This window comes from Equus przewalskii, chromosome 3, assembly GCF_037783145.1.
Source record: "Equus przewalskii isolate Varuska chromosome 3, EquPr2, whole genome shotgun sequence".
In the NCBI taxonomy this organism is placed as follows: domain Eukaryota; kingdom Metazoa; phylum Chordata; class Mammalia; order Perissodactyla; family Equidae; genus Equus; species Equus przewalskii.
Genome location: NC_091833.1, coordinates 54064632 through 54086731, shown reverse-complemented (window position 1 = coordinate 54086731; position 22100 = coordinate 54064632). Strand labels below are relative to the sequence as shown.

Here is a 22100-nt window from a genome sequence, read left to right as displayed (position 1 = left end):
ACCTGGTGAAAGGGAGGGAAAAACAAGTTAAAGAAGCTAATACAACTCCTAATCATATCAATGTAAAAAGACCTTCTCCAAGGCATGTAGTAGTAAAGCTGGCAAAAGTCAGTGACAAGGAAAAAGTATTGGCAGAAGAAAATAATTTACAAAGGAACTCATAGCAGGCTTTCAGCAGATTTCTCAGCAGAAACCTTATAGGCTAGGAAAGAGTGGAAGATGTATTCAAAATTCTGAAAGACAAAACCTTTCAGCCAAGAATATTCTATCCTGCAAAAATATCCTTCAAATATGATGGAGAAATAAAAACTTTCCCAGATAAACAAAAGCTGAGGGAGTTCATCACCACAAGATCCCCCATACAAGAAATGATCAAGAAGGCTGTCATACCTGAAAAAAATAAGAAAGGGTTTCCAAAGCCTTGAGCAATGAGATAAATAGGCAGACAAAATCAGAAAACTGCAGCTCTCCATTAGAGGAGGTTAGCAAACAATTATAACATTAAAGATAAAGGGAAGGAAAACATCAAAAATAAATATAATCTCATCATTTTAACCACATACTCACAACACAAGATGGAATAAGTTGTGACAACAACAACCTAGAAGGGGAAAGGGAAAGGGATGGAATTGACTTAGACTAAGGAAATAAGAGGCTATCAGAAAACAGACTATCTCATCTACGAGATGTTTTATATAATCCTCATGGTAACCACGAAACAAATAATCAGAACAGAGACACAAATGATAAATAAAGAGAAAACTGAAAAAACCATCACAGAGAACTACCAAACTGAAGTGGAAGTCTGAAATAGATGGGACGAGAGACAGGTGAAATACAGAACAAATGGAAAACAAGAGATAAAATGGTAGCTTTAAGCCCTCATGTATAAATAATCACTCTAAATGTAAATGGATTGAATTTTCCAATCAAAAGACACAGAGTGGTAGGATGGATTAAAAAACAATACCCAACAATATGCTGTCTCAAGGCAACACATCTCAGTTCTAAAGACAAAGACAGGCTCAGAGTGAAGGGATGGAAGACAATACTCCACGTTAATAGCAAACAAAAGAAAGCTGGTGTTGCCATACTTATATCAGAAAAAGTAGACTTCAAGATAAAACAGGCAATGAGAGACAAAGAGGGGCAGTATATAACAATAAAAGGGACATTCCACCAAGAAAACATAAAACATAAATATATATGCACCCAACACATGAGCACCAAAGTACATACAGCAACTATTAACAAACCTAAAAGGAGATATTAACAACAACACAATAATAGTAGGGGACCTTAACACCCCACTTACATCAATGGATAGATCATCCAGACAGAAAGTCAACAAGGAAATAATGGATTTTTTTGGTAAAGATTTTATTTTTCCTTTTTCTCCCAAAGCCCCCTGGTACATAGTTGTGTATTTTCAGTTGTGGGTCCTTCCAGCAGTGGCATGTGGGACGCCACCTCAGCATGGCCTGACGAGCAGTGCCATGTCCACGCCCAGGATTTGAACCGGTGAAACCCCAGGCTGCCAAAGCAGAGCACGTGAACCCAACCACTTGGCCACAGGGCCGGCCCCGGAAACAATGGATTTAAAGGAAAAACTAGACCAGATGGACTTAATAGATATATATAGAACACCCCATGCAAAAACAGCAAAACACATATTCTTCTAAAGTGCACATGGAACATTCTCAAGGATAGACCAGGGACTGGCCTGGTAGTGTAGTGTACCAGTTTGTGCACTCCACTTAGACGGTCAGGGGTTCACCGGTTTGGATCCCAGGCATGGACCTATACACCACTTATCAAGCAATGCTGTGACAGGCGTCCTTCCAGGAGGAAGATGGGCACAGATGTTAGCTCTGGGCCAATCTTCCTCAGCATAAAGAGGAGGATTGAAAGCAGATGTTAGCTCAGGGCTAACCCTCCTCAAAGAAAAAAGAAAAGGATACATCGTATGTTGGGATACAAGGCAAGCCTCAATAAATTTAAGAAGATTGAAATCATAACAAGCACCTTTTCTAACCATAATGCTATGAAACTAGAAAACAACTATAAGAAAAAAGTTGGGAAAGTGACAAACATGTGGACACTAAGAACATGCTACGAACGACCAACGGATCACTGAAGAAATCAAACGAGAAATAAAAACATATCTGGAGGGGCCGGCCTGGTGGCACAGCAGTTAAGTTTGCACGTTCTGCTTCCGCGGCCCGGGGTTCACCAGTTCGGATCCCGGGTGCGGACATGGTACCAGTCGGCAAGCCATGCTGTGGTAGGCGTCCCACATATAAAGTAGAGGAAGATGAGCATGAATGTTAGCTCAGGGCCAGTCTTCCTCAGCAAAAAGAGGAGGATTGGCAGCAGTTAGCTCAGGGCTAATCTTCCTAAAAAAAAAAATCTGTAGACAAATGAAAATGAAAATACACCATTCCAATTCATATGTGATGCAGGAAAAACAGTCCTAAGAGGGAAATTCATAGCAATACAGGCCCATCTTAACAAACAAGAAAAGCTCAAATAAGCAGCCTAAACTACAGCTAACAGAATTAGAAGAAGAACAAACATAGCCCACGGTCAGCAGAAGGAGGAAAATAATAAAAATGAGAGCAGAAATAAATGAAATTGAAACAAACAAAAAAACAGTATCAAGGATCAATGAAACAAAGAGCTGGTTCTTTGAGAAGACAGACAAAATTGACAAACCCTTAGCCAGACTCACTAAGAAAAAAAGAGACAAGCCTCAAATAAATAAAATTAGAAATGAAAGAGGAGAAATGACAAGAGATACCACAGAGCTACAAAGGACTATAAGGGAATACTATGAAAAATATGTTAACAAATTGGACAATACAGAAGAAATGGATCAATTCTTAATACTCATACCACTTCCCAGAACTGAAACAAGAAGAAACAGAGAATCTGAATAGACCAATCACAAGTAAAGAGATTGAAACAGTACGCAAAAACCTCCCCAAAAATAAAAGTCCAGGGCCAGATGGCTTCTCTGGAGAATTCTACCAAACATTCAAAGAAGATTTAATAACTATCCTTCTCAAACTATTCCAAAAAGTTGAGGAAGATGGAATACTTCCTAACGTATTTTACGAAGCCAACGTCACCCTGATCCTAAAGCCAGACAAGGACAACACAAAGAAGGAAAATCACAGGCCAATATCGCTGATGAACATAGATGCAAAAATCCTCAACAAAATATCGGCAAGCCGAATACAGCAATACATTAAAAGGATCATACACCATGATCAGGGACACAGGGATGATTCAACATCTGCAAATCAAACCATGTGACACACCACATTAACAAAATGAGGAATAAAAACCACATGATCATCTCCACAGATGCAGAGAAAGCATTTGACAAGATCCAACAGCCATTTATGATAAAAACTCTCAATAAAATGGGTATAGAAGGAAAGTGCCTCAACGTAATAAAGGCCATATATGACCAACCCACAGCCAACATCATACTCAACAGGGGAAAACTGAAAGCCATCCCTCAGAAAACAGGAACAAGACAAGTGTGCCCACTCTTGCCACTCTTACTCAACATAGTACTGGAGATTTTGGCCAGAGCAATTACACAAGGAAAAGAAATAAAAGGAATCCAAATAGGCAATGAAGTCGTGAAACTCTCGTTGTTTGCAGATGACATTATTCTACATGTAGAAAACCCTAAAGAATCCAACAGAAAACTATTAGAAATAATCAACAACTACACCAAAGTTGCAGGGCACAAAATCAACTTACAAATATCAGTTGCATTTCTATATTCTAATAACAAAATAGCGGAAACAGAACTCAAGAATACAATCCCATTTATAATCGCAACAAAAGAATAAAATATCTGGGAATAAACTCAATCAAGGAGGTGAAAAACTTATACAATGAAAACTATAAGACATTATTGAAAGAAATTAATGGTGACAAAAAGAAATGGAAAGATATGCCATGCACATGGATTGGAAGAACAAACACAGTTAAAATGTCCATAATACCTAAAGCAATCTACAGATTCAACACAATCCTAATCAGAATCCCAATGACATTCTTCAGAGAAATAGAACAAAAAATCCTAAAATTCACATGGGGCAAAAAAAGACCCTGAATAGCAAAAGCACTCCTGAGAAAAAACAATGAAGCTGGAAGCACCACGATCCATGACTTCAATATACACTACAAAGCTACAGAAATCAAAAAAGCATGGTACTGGAACAAAAACAGACACACAGATCAATGGAACAGAATTAAAAGCCCAGAAACAAAACCCCACATCTATGGACAGCTAATCTTCACCAAAGGAATTAAGAACATACAATAGAGAAAGGAAAGTCTCTTCAACAAATGGTGTTAGGAAAACTGGACAGCCACATGCAAAAGGATGAAAATAGATCATTATCTTTCACTATACACAAAAATTAATTCAAAATGGATCAGACTTGAAGGTAAGTCCTGAAACCATAAAAGTTCTAGAAGAAAATATACGCAGTACACTCTCTGACTTCAGTCTTAGAAGGACCTTTTTAAATACCATATCTACTTGGACAAGGGGATCAAAAGAAGAAATAAACAAGTGAGACTTCATCAGACTAAACAGCTTCTGCACAGCAAAGGAAACCATGAATTAAATGAAAAGACAACCCACCAACTGGGAGAAAATATTTTCAAATCATAAACCCAACAAGGGGTTAATCTCCAAAATCTATAAAGAACTCATACAACTCAACAACAAAAAAACAAACCTGGTCAAAAAATGGGCCGAGGATATGAACAGACGTTTTTCCAAAGAAGATATACAGATGGCCAATAAGCACATGAAAAGATGTTCAACATCACTAATCATCAGGGAAATGCAAATCAAAACTACACTAAAACATCACCTTAGACCCGTTAGAATGGCTATAATCACCAAGACAAAAAATAATAAATGTTGGGGAGGATGTGGAGAAAAGGGAACCCTCACACAGTGCTGTGGGAATGCCAACTGGTGCAGCCACAATGGAAAATAGTATGGAGATTTCTCAAAAAATTAAAAATAGAAATACCATACAACCCAGCTTTCCCATTACTGGGTATTTATACAAACTTGAAGTCAAGAATTCCAATAGACTTATGCACCCCTATGTTCCTTGTAGCATTATTCACAGTAGCTAAGAAGTGGATGCAACCCAACTGCCCACTGACTGATGAATGGATAAAGAAGATGTAGTATATATATATATATATATACACATATACATATATATACACACACACACACACACACAGAATGGAATACGACTCAGCCATAAAGAAAAAGACAAAGTCACCCCTTTTGCAACCATGTGGATGGACCTTGAGGGTATTATGTTAAGCAAAATAAGCCAGACAGAGAAAGACAAACACCATGTGATTTCCCTCACATGTGGAAGGTAAACTAACACATGGACAAAGAACGGTTTAATGGTTACCAGAGGGGAAGGGGGGTGGGGGGTGGGCACAAGGAGTAAAGGGGCACATTTATATGGTCACTGACAAATAATAATGTACAACTGAAATCTCACAATTTTAGAAACTATGATGGCCTCAATAAAATTAAAATAAAAAAACACAAAAAGAAAACCACAGAGATGAAGAAATTTTTAATCTTCAGAAAACCAAATCTCCAAATTATTTATGTCCAGGCTTTGGAGACATACACTGCTAACAGAAGTATAATTCCATATCATCTTTCTGGGAAGCAATTTAGGAAGGTGTATGCTCTTTGTTCATTACTAAGACATTCAATATAGCGTGTAGTATACGATAGCAAAAAACGAAAACAAATGCCCAACATGGACCATGTAACAATAAATTACAGATAATCTTTTAATGTGAAAATGTGCACTTAAAAATTGTTGTAGAGGGGTCGGCCCAGTGGTGTAGAGGTTAAGTGTGTGCACTCTGCTTTGGTGGCCCAGGGCTCACCAGTTTGGATCCTGGGCATGGACCTACGTATTGCTTATCAAGCCATGCTGTGGCAGGCACCCCACATATAAAATAGAGGAAGATGGCACAGATGTTAGTTCAGGGCCAGTCTTCCTCAGCAAAAAGAAGAGGATTGGCAGTGTATGTTAGTTCAAAGCTAATCTGTCTTGAAAAAAAAAATACAATGCCCACAATTAATGAAGAAGGTGAACTATGTGCATAAATAAGGTTTTGTCTATATTAATAAATAAAGATAAGCACAATAAAATTTTTTACCTATGGATGGGTTGGAAACATAAATATTTCAAATTTTCCCCTTTTTCTTTACATTTTCTAGCTTTTGCTTTCAGAGAAGTTTTCCTATCACATGAAGTTTTTTTAATTAAAAGAAAAAATTTAAAATATATTTCACAAAGAAGTGTTATACATCTAAGTACCAAAGATACAATTTTATAGTTCTTTTTAAAAATAAAAGGTTGGAAACAAAATACATTCTTAAACAATTTGGGTCCTTTCCCTACACTATATTTACCTGATTAGGAGAGGACTTAGATTGTAAGAAATATCATCAAATTAAAAAACAAGTTTTGGCGGAAAGAACACCACCACTAAATATACACACTGACAGTGAGGCTTATCTTTATTTTGGATTTTTTTCAAAACTATGCATTTTAGAACACTGTAATGTTTTCAGGAGGATTGAAGGATATTAATTTGTATGTTTTTATTTTAAGAAATATGCAAATATAATTCTAATTTTTAGTATATTTTTGTGTCTGGTATTTTCTAGTAGTATTTCTAGTATTTCTTAGTATCTAGTATTTAAATTCTAGTTTCTAGTATTTTTCCCCATGGTATGGTAATGTTAACTTTCCTTCTTCTATCTCTAAACAACAAAGGCATGGATATAGAAAAGACAAACTGTTAGTTCTGTTTTTATCTGGATAGTGCAGTATAGGGGATTTTTAGTCTCATATTTAATATCACATTTTAAAGACATTTAGGTTCTAAGTATTAAAAAAAAAATCTCAGAATTGTAGAGCTGAAAGGGGCCTTAATGATCAGATAATGCAACTCTTGCTTTTCTTAGAGGGAGAAAATAGAGTATTAGGGAGGTTGATTTGCTCCTGCCACCCAGCATGATTTTCTGTCTTGCTAAATTATGACCACTCCTAAAATTGGCGGTAGAATGTAGTGTTAAGAGCATGGACTCTGGGATCTGAATGTTTGGGTTGCAAGTCAGCACCTGACTAGTTTTGTGACTCAGGCCAAGTTTAACCTTGCCGAGCTTCAATTTCCAACCTGTAAAATGGGACAATAGCATCTACACCATAGGTCTGCTATGAGGATTAATCAACCTAACATTTAAAGTGCACTTTAAGCACTTTACATGTTACCTAAGTGTTAGTTATCCTCCCACTACAATGTAAGCTCCCTGAGGGCAAGGGATTTTTGTCTGTTATATTACTGAACCCTAGTACAGTGCTTGGCACAGACTACATATATGTTCAGTAAGTATGTGATGAATGAATGAATAAAACCTTATCTAACATGAGGAAAATATTAAAGCTTCTCAGAATCATCCCAGCTTTAGTCAAAAAGCTGACTAAAGTATAGCATCTAAATAGGATTACATTTTGACTGGACTCTTTCATCCTTTGTAAGAAGCTCACAGAGGTCACAAACTTTAAGGCTTCTTAGTGTGCAAATGCGGGGGAAAAAGGGATTTAAAGCTTTAGTCTATATATCCCTAAGTAGGAAAGAAGAAAAAAGCCCAAAAGTACTTAGAAAACACTATAACATTAAAAGAGATGTGTGGGGCCAGCTCCACAGCCAAGGGCTAAGTTTGTGCTCTCTGCTTCGGCAGCCCACGGTTTCGCCAGTTTGGATCCTGGGTGTGGACATGGCACGGCTCATCAAGCCACGCTGAGGTAGCATTTCACATGCCACAACTAGAAGGACCCACAACTAAAAATATACAACTGTGTACCAGGGGGCTTTGGAGAGAAAAAGGAAAAATAAAATCTTTAAAAGAGATTTCTTTCTTGTCTAAAAACATTGAACAAATATGCATAAACTCCCTGGGTACCTGAATATCAATGACAGGAAATTTGCCAAATTATTAATTAATTTAATGGTACTGAAACTAACATGAGACAATTCTTGTATCTTTTTAGAGCATCCATACATTTATTAAATTTACTAAAAGCAGAATGAACCACCTAATTTCTCAAAAATGTCTGATTTTAAATTAAAATAAAAACTTAGAAATAAAACAAACTTTTCAATTGTTGCTTGAAATTGAATGTTACAGAAGACTCTTCATAGTATGATGTCCTTAATAAAGATCAAAGTGTATAATGCCAAGAGTTGTCCCAAAGTGTTGTGATACACTAAGTAGTAGAAAATCCTTTGACACATTTTTGTGTTGTTATGAAATTATTTGGCTACCATTTTTTGGTATAGAAAAGGAGATGACTATTGCTTAAAACAAAAGACATCCATACTAACTTTTACAAGATAGAGACAAAGTAGATTGCCAAATTTAATAAAAATTATCTGAGAATTCATAGTAGTAAGTAAACATGTTTTTAAAAATAAATAAATTAAGTTCCTTGGGAGAGGAGCACCATACCTGGCATGGTTTTCGAGGACACGGAGTGGAGAGGTGGCGAAGCGAAGATCCCACATCTGGACCACTGGTAACCTATCATCCTCAGAGGCAAGAACCATCTGAGTAGCAACATCAGGATGCCAGGCCAACCCAGAGCAATGCATCTGCAGATAGTTAAGGCTCACATTTTATCAATCATATTACTTGATGAAAAGCCAAAATGAACTTGAGGAATATGCCTTTGTTGAAACAAACAGTAGAAAGCACGAGCTCAGGCTTAGTTTATTTTAAAAAAACACAAAACCTGAAACTATCAAATTTTATTAAAGAGTATTAAACAGCAGTCTTAAAAGTAAAAAGTTTAAATGTTTTAATTCATCCAGCTATTTGATACACAAAACCATTCTGGACTAGAATAATTCTATACCAAAAATTCTAAAAGTCAAAATTTTAACAAGGGAAAAGTCTCACAAAAACTTAAAATTTACTACTTTCGTAAAAATGAAAATAAAGAGATAAAAGATTTTAGTTACAAAAATAATCCACACCTTTCCTCTATTTTATCAGAAAAATCAAGATAAAATGTCTAAAGCAACAACTACCATTTAAATTTTCTCATGTGATAAGTTAACATTATTATTGAGAATTACCTGCAAGTTCAGATCCTATTAAGTATTCTAGAAGATGACTGAAATGCTTATTGTATGCTTTATTCCATTAAGATTTGTTTTAAAACTCTTGATTCATTGAAAAACAGTACCATGAAGAAATATTCTCCTAAACAATTTTTTCTTGTAATTGTTGCTGTTTTAAAATTATGTATATATTCTTTGATTTAGGCAAGCTCATTTCTGAAAATGTCAAACTAAAAAATGTAATTAAAAACCAACTAATAAAACAAGGCCCTAAATTGTGCCTAAATTATTTTACAGCACATAATATTATGATGACATAATATTAGGAATTTGTAAGGTGGAAAATTTAAAGTGTTACACAGCAGCGTCTATTGGGCAAGTAGGGGAAGAAGATTAGCTCACTTTAGCAGTAACTAATCAGAAGAGATGAAGCCAGGAGTTGGGAAACTACAAGTTCAGTCATAAAATTACTAGCAGAAAAATTTGTACATTCTAGAGAAAGCTAAACGTGAATTAAGAAGTTGCTGTGGTGCCGGCCCCCCCGTGGCCGAGTGGTTAAGTTTGCGCACTCCGCTTCAGCGGCCCAGGGTTTCGCCGGTTCAGATCCTCGGTGCGCTCATCAAGCCATGCTGAGGCGGCATCCCACATGCCACAACTAGAAGGACCCACAACTAAAAATATGCAACTATGTACTGGGGGTCTTTGGGGAGAAAAAGGAAAAATAAAATCTTTAAAAAAGAAAAGGAAGAAGTTGCCGTGATGCTTTGAAACAGCTAGCAAAGCAAAACAACCAGTTTACCATGGAATAAGCTCGTTGATTAACCAATCCCTTTCTTCCTCATTAATAATATCAAACATGGTTTATTGAGAATTTTATTATTTTCTCCAAGGAAAAAAAGCTCTCATTCCCACATGACTGGTCCATGAAAAGACAGGATTTAACTTTCTAGAAATTTGATTTTTTACCAACTCTGACAAACAACATAGGAATACCTACAGCAGAAAAACAACACATTTGTCACAAATCAATCATATACTTACCCTGTTACTATGATCACTGACTTTGATTATAGGTTCATTTTTCCTAAGATCCCATACAGTGGCCCGGCCACTGGGACTGGCTGATGCTAAAATATGCTGAACTTGTCTGTTCCATGCAATGCAGCTAATATCTTCTGGGGGCTATAAGAAATAAGCTATTAAAAACCATTTTTTCACTTATAATCAAATTTAACTACAAAATCTGACCTTTTAAAAAATGGATTACTTAAAAATCTGATCTATTCGTTCCATGAGTTTGCTTTATATTTCTAAATTCTCAATATATTCAAGACAATTTAAAGCACAAGTGTATGCCAATTCATGTATTTTGCCTTGTTTGATACTGTCTCATTCACCAGGCATTTATTAAGCTCCTGTTATAAATTAAGCACCTTTCTTTATTTTGCAACTGCCACAAGACAGATAATGGACCACAAAGTAGATGTTGGTCAATATGATGAACAATTAGGCAGAGCAAAAGTTACAGCCTAGACCATTAGAAAAATATCTTTATAAATGGCAGATCAGATGTGGTTATTATGCAACCTCTCAGATTGCCAAAATGTTAGGGCCCATTATAATGGCTACTCAAACTGAGTAGTCTATATAACACAAAGAAACTCAAAGGAGGACTGTTCTTCCTTAACTTACCAGAAACACATAGGAAAGGGGATAAGGCTTTTTTTAAAGACGTTTCGTTTCTAGTCTATGATTTTTATTCTAAGGTTGGATATTATTAAAACATTATATGAAATAAAATACTATGCTATATAAAACACTATATCTAAAAAAATTATTGTAGACTTGTCTATTTCACTCACTACTGTGTGTCTAGTACATTTAATAGTGGCTGGCGGGTGGTAGGCACTGAATAAATATTTGCTATTGAAGGATTCACTGATACTTTGAAGAGACATATTTATTAATACTTTACTGCACAGAAGTAAAATCAATGACATCTAAGCATTGATTTTAAACCAACACATTTTATGTGAAAAAAATGAAGTGTAGAAAAACTGATTTTGGCTCTTTTGATTACCTTGAAAGCAATGTAATACCTGTGTTTTGGCTCCTGGTGTCATTGGAGTTGCAAAATTGTTTAGATCCCAAATATAGATTTCAGATTCATTAGCACCAGAGGCTACCAAATTAGTCTGCAATAGAAAATAATTAATAACTAAATAGCACTTATGAATAATTAAGAGAACTCAGAATAATTCAGTTCAGAGCTGGAAAGATCTATCAGTTTTAGGGCACACAATTTTTCTATTTAATAAAAAAAGCAAAACACAAGAATTTCTAAATACTATGCAGAACAATTTGAAATTTAAGTAGGTTTTTAGAGACACATACTATAAAACTCTAACTAAAAAGGTAATATGTCTACTGACATTTTAATACAAGACATTAAAAAAATAATTACATGGACAAATTCTTAAACAATCATGTAATCAGATGGGGATTATCAGTTGTGGTTTTGCATCTTTGGAAGAGGATCTGATTGTGCGAGACAAAAATAGGTCACCAATTATTGCTTTCAGACAAATAACTGAATCCTAAAATAATGGCATCTATCCCGGGATACCTCAAAGCCAGCTTCAGGACCCAGACCAAGATAGGGCTAGTAAAGGCACCTGTAAATCCTCATGTATTTCTAGTTTACACTCAATCTTGTTTCAGGTGGTAATATTCCTGGGTTATCTCTGTCGTAGACTTTAGGTCAAAAGACCCTAAAACTGTGATATGAAGTATAGGAAGAGAATGAGTTTCACATATTGACCTTTGCCCTTTACTGTGTACTTTCATAAATTCTTCTCTTAACCGCTGCGCCACCGGGTCAGCCCCTATTTGTGTAGATTTCTAATTATTTCATATAGTAGTCTCTTTGTCATAAAGATAAAATTTCTCAATTAATAAAACAGTGGATAGCCCAGACACCAAGCACCAGCCCATGCTGAACTAGCACAAACTTTTAAAAGGCAAGGATTCTAACCTTTGGGGCTCCTCATTTTTAAAAATTTCCAATCAGAAGGCATGACATCTCCAGACTTCAAGAGGTAAACCCATCAGCCTGATCCCCTCCATGGAGTCAGGACTATTCGCTCTAAACCCAACTCTGAGCCATCCATTCTTCAAACAAATACACTCATTCATCAACCTGTACAGGCACACATTTTTAGCTTTCAGTTCCAAGAGTGAGGCATAGTAGATTCATACACTTATTTCAAATAACCAGCACATAGCTCAAGAGTTATGAATAAACATCAAAAGTCTAACCTGGAAAATGTTCACATCCAAGGCTCTCACTGGGCCAGTATGTTTGTCATTCTGAGCAACCACAACTTCCTTGTCTCCAGCTATAATTTTAGAAGGATCATAAAGAATAATATTTCCATTTTCACCACCTGCAATCAGAACTCCCGAGACACTTCCTTTGGAATCCATCTTATGAGGCCCCCAAATCAACTTGTGGTACCTTCAAGAGAAAATGAAGAAAATAACTCATTTTTGAAGTCAAATAAATATAGAAAAGAATTTGAAATTATACATTTAATTCTTTATGTTTTCATAAATACTCCAAAAAACATTGCTTCTCCTCTATTCCTGGTAACTGTGCATGACTCGATGAAATGGCATTTTAGTTTTTATTTACATTCACATGTGCATATTTGATTTTGTAATCTTAAAGAAAAAAAACTTTTTTGTAGAGATGATATAGTGTGACAAAGTATACTTGATTTGTGTGTCAAAAGATACGGGCATAAGAATGTTTTTAACATTTAGAAACTGTGAGACCCTAGCAAGTTACTTAATCTCCCTAAACTGCCTTTGGTTCATCTGTAAAATAGAGCTAATCAACCACGTCCCTTGATTCTACGTGACTAGAAGTACTCAATGACCAGTGGCCTATTAAAAAGTAAAGGTTGCTAAGGGATTCACTGAAATTTTCTAAGAAAAACAATGTATTCTGACAGTAGAAAAGTGACATCAAAATTTTGTCTATCATGACAAGTACCCCTACTGGTGGAGAAAAAAAGATTATGGGTTGGCATGGAGATAAACTACGAAGGTGGTGTGGAGGTATACGACAAGACAAATGGTGCAGCTAGACAAAAGGGGTCTGGGGTTCCCATCACAGCGAGAGGGCTCCGAAGAATGACAGGTCCATGACACTCCATGATTTGAGTCATATTCTGTTAGCTGAGGTATAATCTCTTCACCAAAATCTGCCATACTATTGAGGCAAGAAAGCATATTTTACCACTCAAATAAAAGTGTCCTTTCTCTGCATTACAATAGGGCGCAAGTACTTGGAAAGGTGATCCAAATACATACTGCATCAGAAATTACGTCAACAAAATTCTCTGTGAAATATATTTTTAAATATAGATAAGTCCAAGGAAAAAAAGAAAAACAACCTACTATTCAGAGATAATCACTATTAACATCTTACTATTCATCCAACTACCCCTTTTTCTAGGCATACCTACCTTTTTTGTAAACAGGTAAGATGAAGGAGAAAAAAGAAAGTAACTCTAATATACCACAAGGAAATAAAATACTAGAAACTAGAGCTTCTCCTTCCTATCCTACACAGAACAGTCAGCAATAAAAAAGTCAACAGAATAGACACTTCTTTTACTTCCATAGTAATTCACTCAAAGATTTTTTCACAAAATACTTCATGACACTGATGGTATGTACTTCTTGCAGTTTCTTATAATGGCATATTTATAGACAAACTAGGCATCAACCACAACATATAGGTGAATAATCATGTGAATTTAAGGTTGACTCTCATACCTGTGAGAAGAAGAGAAAGTGGCACAAGATTTCATATCCAAGGATGGATCAGAAAGGTCTAATTCAAATATCTCAAGGGAAGCATTGGTACTAAATGTTGCATCCAACTGCTGAGCAGATGTTCCTGTAGAAAATACATTTATGGTAACCACACATGCAAAAATAAAAGACTCAGAGAAAACCATACAAAATAGAAATTAAATGCATGTTTTTCAATTATCTCACTCACGAATGCTGCATTAGTGGCTGAAATCTCAGCACATATGCCACTAAGTTGATGCTTAAATTACTATAGAAATGCGATTCTGACACAAGGCTTGCAGATGATGTTTGCTAGAATGGCTAGATAATTTTAATTTTTTATTATTTTGAAGATTAGCCCTGAGCTAACATTTGCTGCCAATCCTCCTCTTTTTGCTGAGGAAGACTGGCTCTGAGCTACCATCTGTGCCCATCATCCTCTACTTTATATGTGGGACGCCTGCCACAGCATGGCTTGACACACAGTGCGCAGGTCTGCACCCGGGATCCGAACCGGCAAACTCCGGGCCACCAAAGCAGAACGTGCGAACTTAACTGCTGCACCACCAGGCTGGCCCCCAAAATTTTAAATTTTTAAGCCTGTAGATATTTCAAAAGCTCTCTGTATAAACAGTCCTGTGATTTACTGTTATCCACTTATAGTCACAAATGATATAACTCTAACTCCTTTTACATACAAATGCTAGCATCAAAATTGTTCTTCGTTCATTCAAAGTGACATTTACTAACTTTTTTACATGTTATCTATGGTGATTAAAACTGGAAGAATAAAGATATAACACAATTCTTATGAAGTGGGGAAGACACTACAAATGTAATATATCATGAATACTGTTATGATGTGCAAGGTGCTATGGGAACACAGGAAGGTCATTGAACTCAGCTTATAGGGAGGATAGAGGTACACTGCCAGGAAAGAAGAGGCATTCTAGAGGAGATGAAGCTTGAATTGAATCTTAAAGGACAAGTATGAATAAGTCAGATGTGGAAGAGAAGAAATTAGATGATTCCTTCCATCTTGTCTCTGTTGAACTTACCTGTAGCTAGGTAAATGGGATGATTCTGGGCAGGGCTCCATGCCTGCATGGCTGTACGATCTACTTCCTTTAACTTCATCCTGCTAAAGAGAATATTTTACATAGAAATATTCTGAACATGTATTTCTACATGGAAATATTTTGAACATGTAACATAGAAACACTTTTTTACATAGAAATATACTGGACAAACTACTACATCATTAATAATGCAGAATGCCAACAAATCAAATCGGTTTAGATATCATTTGTTGGGAATACTCAATATGAGAAAGAAGAGAAACTTGTTAAATTATTTTGAGGTAGATATAGGGCTATTCTAATTGTTTACAGATTACAGTCCTTTAGCTGAAAAGTCAATTTGGAAAAAATTTGCAAAAACAATACAGGGTAGTATCTGAGGAATTAACTCTGCTACACAATATGCTTCTCAGACAAGGATGGGTGGCAGTATATCGGGGTAACAGAAGGTACATAATAAACAAAGTGCAGGATTACTCAATGATAAGAGCAGTTGTAAAAACTAATTTTAAATTAAAACAGACTAACTACAGAGAACCCTACTGTAAGCCCACAGATTTTAAAGATAAAACAGAAATGTTTAAAAAAGTGGTCACTCCAAGCTGCAACGCCATATACCACTAGTTTATATATTCTTTCTGTTAAAGCTACTTTAGTAGAAAAACTCAGGAGGTATGTGCTATACCTTTAAAAAATCTCTTATTTTACATCAATGCATTCACATGGCACAGTATTACACTGTAACATGTACCATAATTTAATTACTCAGTCTGTTACTGATGAACACTGAGTAGTTTCTAATCTTTTGCCATTTTCACAGACAAAGCTGAAATAAATGGCCATATGGACCTGTTATTTCATTCATGGGCAAGATTAGCTATAAATTTCCAGAAGTAAAACTGTTAGGTCAAAGGATAAATGCAATTTTAATTTTGACTGATATTGCCAAGTTGCCCTCCACGGCCACTGTACCTTTTACACTCCCAAGAGTAATATATGAGTAGCTTCTGCCCTAGAGTCTTATCAGAGTTAATACTTTGTTTCTGTAACACTTTAAGATTTTTACCAACCTAAGTGAAAAATGTTAGTTCTGTATAGTTATAATTTGTATTTCTCATACTATAAACAATGTCGAGTATCTCTTGCATATGGTTATGAGTTATCCATATTTCCTTTTCTATCCCTTTTCTGTTTATTCTTGTCTATATCATTTGCCCATTTTTCTATTAGGTTGTCAGACTTTGTTGATTTTGCTTATGATATATTTTTTACCTTTCACAAGATTTTGATTTTTTAAAAATAGATTTTATTTACTAGAGCAGTTTTAGTTTCACAAAAAAATGGAGTGAAAAATATAGAGGGTTTCCACATACCTCACCCCACAGCTGCTCAAATCCTGCATGGCAGTGGTGGTACATTTGTTACAAGTGATGAACCCACACTGACACACCATTATCAACCCAAGTCCATAGTTTACATTAGGGTTCCCTCTTGGTGGTGTACATTCTCTGGGTTTTGACAATGTTTAATAACATGTATCCACCATCATAGTCTCACCCAGAAGTTTCCCTGTCCTGAAACTTTTCTGTGCTCCACCTATTCATCTTTCTCCTCCTCTGTCCCCCCTCCCTCCCTTCTGGCAGCCACTGACAGTTTTACTCTCTCCATAGTTCTGCTTTTTCCAAAGCGCCATTTACTTATAATCATACAGTATGTGGCCTTTTCAGACTAGCTTTTTTCACTTAGTAATAGGCATTTAAGGTTCCTCCACATCTTTGTATAACTTGATAGCTCATTTCTTTCTAAGGCTGAAAAACAGTCCATTGTATGGCTGTGTCATGATTTCTATTATTTTATATCCAAATTTACCACTTTTTAAAAAATGCTTTCTTAATTTTATTTAGTTAGAAAGACCTTCTGCACACCAAGGTTATGAAGAAACTCATCCATATTTTTCTTCTAGCAAATTCATTTATGGTTTATTCTTTACATTTAAATTTTGACTGACCCGGAGTATATCCTGGTATATAATGTATGTTCAAGGTTTACTTTTCCTTATTACTCCAAAACCATTTATTGAAAAGTCTACCTTTTCCTACTAACTTCAGATACCATCTTTATCATGTACTAACTTCCTGTATTTAGTTTTATTTCTGGATTTACTATTTAGGTTTTTATATTCCTGTATCTATTAGAATGTAGGTTAGGATTTACACTCCTGTATATATTTAGGTGTATTTCTGGATTTCCATTCCTTATGTCCGCTTTGTTTATTTACAAGCTAGGTACTCCATTGTTTTAGATACTGAGCCTTTATATGAGTATGATTTCAATAACCCCTATGCATTGCTTCCCATTCCCTCCATTTTCCTTGCTTTTACTGTTTATTTTACTATACAAACTTTAGAATACTTTTTGTCTAATTTTAGAAAAAAGAGAATGTTAGTGTTTTTATTGAATCTGTATCAAATTAATAAATTAATTTATGGAGAATTGACACAATGTTGAGTCCTCCTATGGAGAACATGTTGTCTTGACTTATGGCTTTTTTTTGGGGGGGGGGGCTGAGGAAGATTCACCCTGAGCTAACATCTATTGCCAATCTTCCTAGTTTTGTATGTGAGCCACTGTGACAGCATGGCCACTGACAGACAAGTGGTATAGGTCTGCATCTGGGAAAAAACACGGGCCATCGAAGCGGAGCATGTTGAACTTAACCACTAGGTCACTGAGGCTGGCCCATACGGCTTCTTTTTTATCTTTAGGTATTGTTTTAAATCTTTTGACATATTGCATTTGCTTATTCCTAAGTTTTTAATCTTTTGGTTTGTTTCTAAATGTGGCTTTTTTTTCCTTCCATTATATATATATATTGTCTATCTTCTTGCTATTGTTACATAAAAGCTAATGATTTCTATTAATTTTGTATCCTGCGCTCTCATTGAGTTCTCTTTTTGGAGTAGTTTTCCAGTAAACTGTGTTGGGTTTTCCACACACACATTCATATCATGTGCCAAAAGTGACAGCTACTTCCTTGCTTCAAATTGATATTTGTCCAATTTCTTTCTCTTGTCCAAGCTGGCTAGTATTTATAGTACCATTGTAAACAGTAGCTCCTTTCTCAATGGGAAAGCCTACTGTATCATTATTGAGCATGATTTTGGGATTTGAGATATATATACATATATCCATATAGATATAAATGTATATAATCTAAGGAAATGGCCATTGATCACCGTTTTATTAAATAGTACCTATAAAGATTGGGTATTGAATTTTGTCAAATGCTTTTCATTAGGTAATTGGAGATGACCATATGATTTTTCTCCTTAGGTCTATCAATATAAAAAAAATATATTAATAGATTTTGTAATAGTTAACCATCTTTTCATATCTTGAATGAACTTCTCTTGATCATGATGTATTATTCTACTAATATGCTGCTGGATTCCATTTGTTTAAAAGAGTTTTGCTTCTAGAGCCATAAGTGAGATTGAGTCTATAGTTTGCTTCTGTGCAGTCTTTGTCAGATTTTGATATCAATGTTATCCTTGCCTTATAAAAAATGTGGGAGCTTTCCTTCTTTTTCATGCTCTGGAACAGTTTTCATAGCAGCATTGGAGTTACTGGTTCTTTAAGGATTTAGTAGAAGTCTCCTGTGAAACATCTGGGCCTGATGCTTTTTTGCAGGAGTTGTCCCTTTGGCAATTTTCTCTTTTTCTTCTAGGGAAACTGATCTACTTGAATTTTCTTTATTCAAGGTCATATTTGGGAAATTGTATTTTCCTATGATAACCCTTTATTTATTTATTTTACAGATTTTCTAATTTATTTCCTTAGACTTGAATAACAGACTTATGATTCTTTCAATTTTTGCTGTTTATATTTACTTATTAGTCCTTATTTATTAGGTATATTTGTGTTATTGCCCCATACTCTCCTTTTAAAAACTGATCAGCTTAGGGGCTGGCCTGGTGGTGCAGTGGTTAAGTTTGCATGTTCTGCTTCGGTGGCCCAGGGTTCGCCGGTTTGGATCCTGGGTACAGAACTATGCACCACTTGGCATGCCATGCTGTGACAGGCGTCCCACATATAAAGTAGTGGAAGATGGGAATGGATGTTAGTTCAGGGCCAGTCTTCCTCAGCAAAAAGAGGAGGATTGGCAGTAGATGTTAGCTCAGGGCTAATCTTCCTCAAAAAAAAGAAAGAAGACGAAAAAATTGATCAGCTTAGCAAGTTACTTGGTCTGTTTACTGAGTACTTTCAAAGAGCCAACATTTGCATTTATTAATTCCACTCTTTTTGTTTTTTAATTCATTAATTTCTGCTTTTATTTTTATTAATTCCTTCCTCTATTTTCTTTTGTTTTACTTAGTTCTTTTACTAACTTTTTGAGTTAAATGTTTAACTGACTCATTTTTATTATTTCTTTGTTGCTAATGTATTTAAGGCTTCAAATTTTCTCTGAGCACTGTGTCAGCTAGATCCCACACAGTCCTAATGTTTTCATTACTATGATCATCTATACATCCTACAATTTCCATTTGTATTCTCCATTGATTCAAGAGTTGTTTGAATTTAATATTTAAGCAGAAGGGCCTTTATTTTTACTGCCTTGTGATTTTCCTGTACTATTTCTCCTTTATGAAATTTACTCAAGTTTTCTTTGGGGCCTATATAAGAGTTTTTGTGAACGTTCCATGAGACCTAAAAAGAAGAGGTGTTCTGTTTCAGGGTTGAGTTCAATATATAATAATCAAATCTACCCTACTGACTTAATTGTTTAGGTCTTCTATACCCATATTTTTTTCCCCACTTGATCTGTTCTGGACCGAGGACAGTGAATTAAAAGTCTCCTACTACTAATGCATTTGTGCCCATTTTCCCTGGTATCTCCAGAAACTTGCTTCATGAAAGTTACTTTGTTATCTAATACGTAGCTATTTGGTAGAGAGATATTTAGAATCTTAAACCTTCACTGTTAAAAGTATTCTTCTTCATCTTAAATAACGCCTTTTGGCCTGAATTCTACTTTGTCTCATATTAAGATCTATATCCTAGCTTTCTTTTTATTTGCCTTTATATGTATTCTTTCGCCCTTTCCAACTTTTGAACCTTTTTGTTTTCACTGGCCACATTAAACACATCAAAAAACAAAAATCAGATTTTGCTCAGTGATCCAACTGAAAATCATTTCAAAATCTTAGCTAATAAGGTCATTTAAAATTTACTGATATGACAGATATGGTTGCTCTAATTTCTAACATATTTTGCTGTGTTTGTTTTTATAATTTTAAAACAAGTCTTTCACTGTTGTCTGCTTTCTTTTCGTGTATTTTTAATTTTTCTGATACTTAGGATGATTTATATTTTTGTTCTAATATGTATTTCTGGTTCTATCTTTATAAGTATAATTTTAAATAGTTGTATTTAATACCATTAATCCTCTATTTCCTTACACAATAACTACTACGAACACTAGCTTGTATAATCTTACCGCCCCTCATGCACTACAGTTATGGTCAATAGCATTATCTTTCTCAATGTTTACCTTTGTACTGTGAAATATGCTTATTCTCCTGCTAACTGATTTGTCAGCATTAAATGAAGTCCTTTGACTCCCAGCCATGACAGATGAGGCAATCCACACACTTATTCTCCTTCCAATTTTCTTCCTACTTTCCAGTTCACTTAATTTTTTTGTTTTATAACCAATTCCTATATTATCAGATATTTAACATGTATATTTTATGTTCTTCCTCATGCTCACTTTGCTTTAGTCTCAGGTCTATAGTTAAATAAACTCTATGCTCTCCAACAGTACTCTTGCTAGTTTTCTTAGTCATCTCTAGAGGATGTTTATCCTCTAATAGTTTCTTTAAAAGGTCTTAGATTAACAACATGCTGTGATTTTTTTTTTTTTTTTTGTCTAAGGAAGATTTGCTCTGAGCTAACACCTGTGCCCATCTTCCTCTATTTTTTAGTTTGTGGGCTGCCAGCACAGCATGGCCACTAACACAGTGGTGTAGCTCCATGCCTGGGAACTGAACCCCAAGCCGCTGAAGTGGAGGAGCATGCTGAACTCAATCACTAGGCCACTGGAGCCAGCCCCCAATAGTCTTATATGTTCAAATTATTTATACTTGAAGAACATTTTAGAGATGACAAAATTAAGGCACAGAAAGATTAAATAATCTGTACATGCCAGTAAGAGGCAGAGCCAATATTTGAACTTAGAAGTTTAGCTCCAGAGTCCAAGCTCTTACCCATTACTTTCCTAAGTTCAGGTATTCAATTTTAATTATAGAAGAAATATTAACATTTAGAAGAAATAATTAATGGCAAAGGAATGCACGATGAAATGAAGAGAAGAACAAAAAATGTATTTCAGAAACTGCCAGGATAGGCAAAAGTGGATTAGGAGGGTTGAATCACAGTCAAAAGCAAGGCCTCTGTAGTCAATCCTCAATTTAAATATTGGCTCTGCAGGCCAACCCCGTGGCATAGTGGTTAAGTTCGGTGCCCTCTGCTTCAGTGGCTTGGCGGCCCAGGTTCACGAGTTTGGATTCCAGGCACAGACCTACACCTCTCATCAGCCATGCTGTGGCAGTGACCCACATATAAAGTGGAGGAAGACTGGCAGAGATGTTAGCTCAGGGCTAACCTTCCTCAAGCAAAAAAAAGAAGACGACTGGAAAGAGATGTTAGCTCAGGACTAATCTTTCTCAGCAAAAAATAAACAAATAATAACAAATAAATACTGGCTTTGCTACTTACAATACCTTACACACATTATTTAATTTCTCTGAGCCTCAGTTTCTACATTTGTAAAATGAGGATAAGAGTGACTACCTCATAGGCTATTGTGGGGTTTAAATTAGATAATATATTTTATAGAGGGCCAAACACAGTGTCTAGCACACAGGTTAATAA

General features: G+C 35.5%; 1 protein-coding gene across 50 annotated transcripts in view; it reads right to left on the bottom strand.

The window, feature by feature from the left end:
• The window catches only part of SEC31A (SEC31 homolog A, COPII coat complex component), an 87793-nt gene that overhangs the window by 52553 nt on the left and 13140 nt on the right, over positions 1-22100 (bottom strand). For 39 of the 50 annotated variants that reach the window (XM_070614481.1, XM_008525763.2, XM_008525773.2 and 36 more), the window contains 6 exons: positions 15147-15229; positions 14068-14191; positions 12541-12739; positions 11322-11417; positions 10264-10404; positions 8609-8751 (listed from right to left, as the gene is read on the bottom strand). In XM_070614481.1, coding sequence (XP_070470582.1) covers positions 8609-8751; positions 10264-10404; positions 11322-11417; positions 12541-12739; positions 14068-14191; positions 15147-15225 — 782 coding nt within the window. In that variant the 5' untranslated portion in view covers positions 15226-15229. The remainder of the gene's footprint in view (positions 1-8608; positions 8752-10263; positions 10405-11321; positions 11418-12540; positions 12740-14067; positions 14192-15146; positions 15230-22100) is intronic. The other 11 variants (XM_070614486.1, XM_070614491.1, XM_070614495.1 and 8 more) reach the window with 1 other exon arrangement.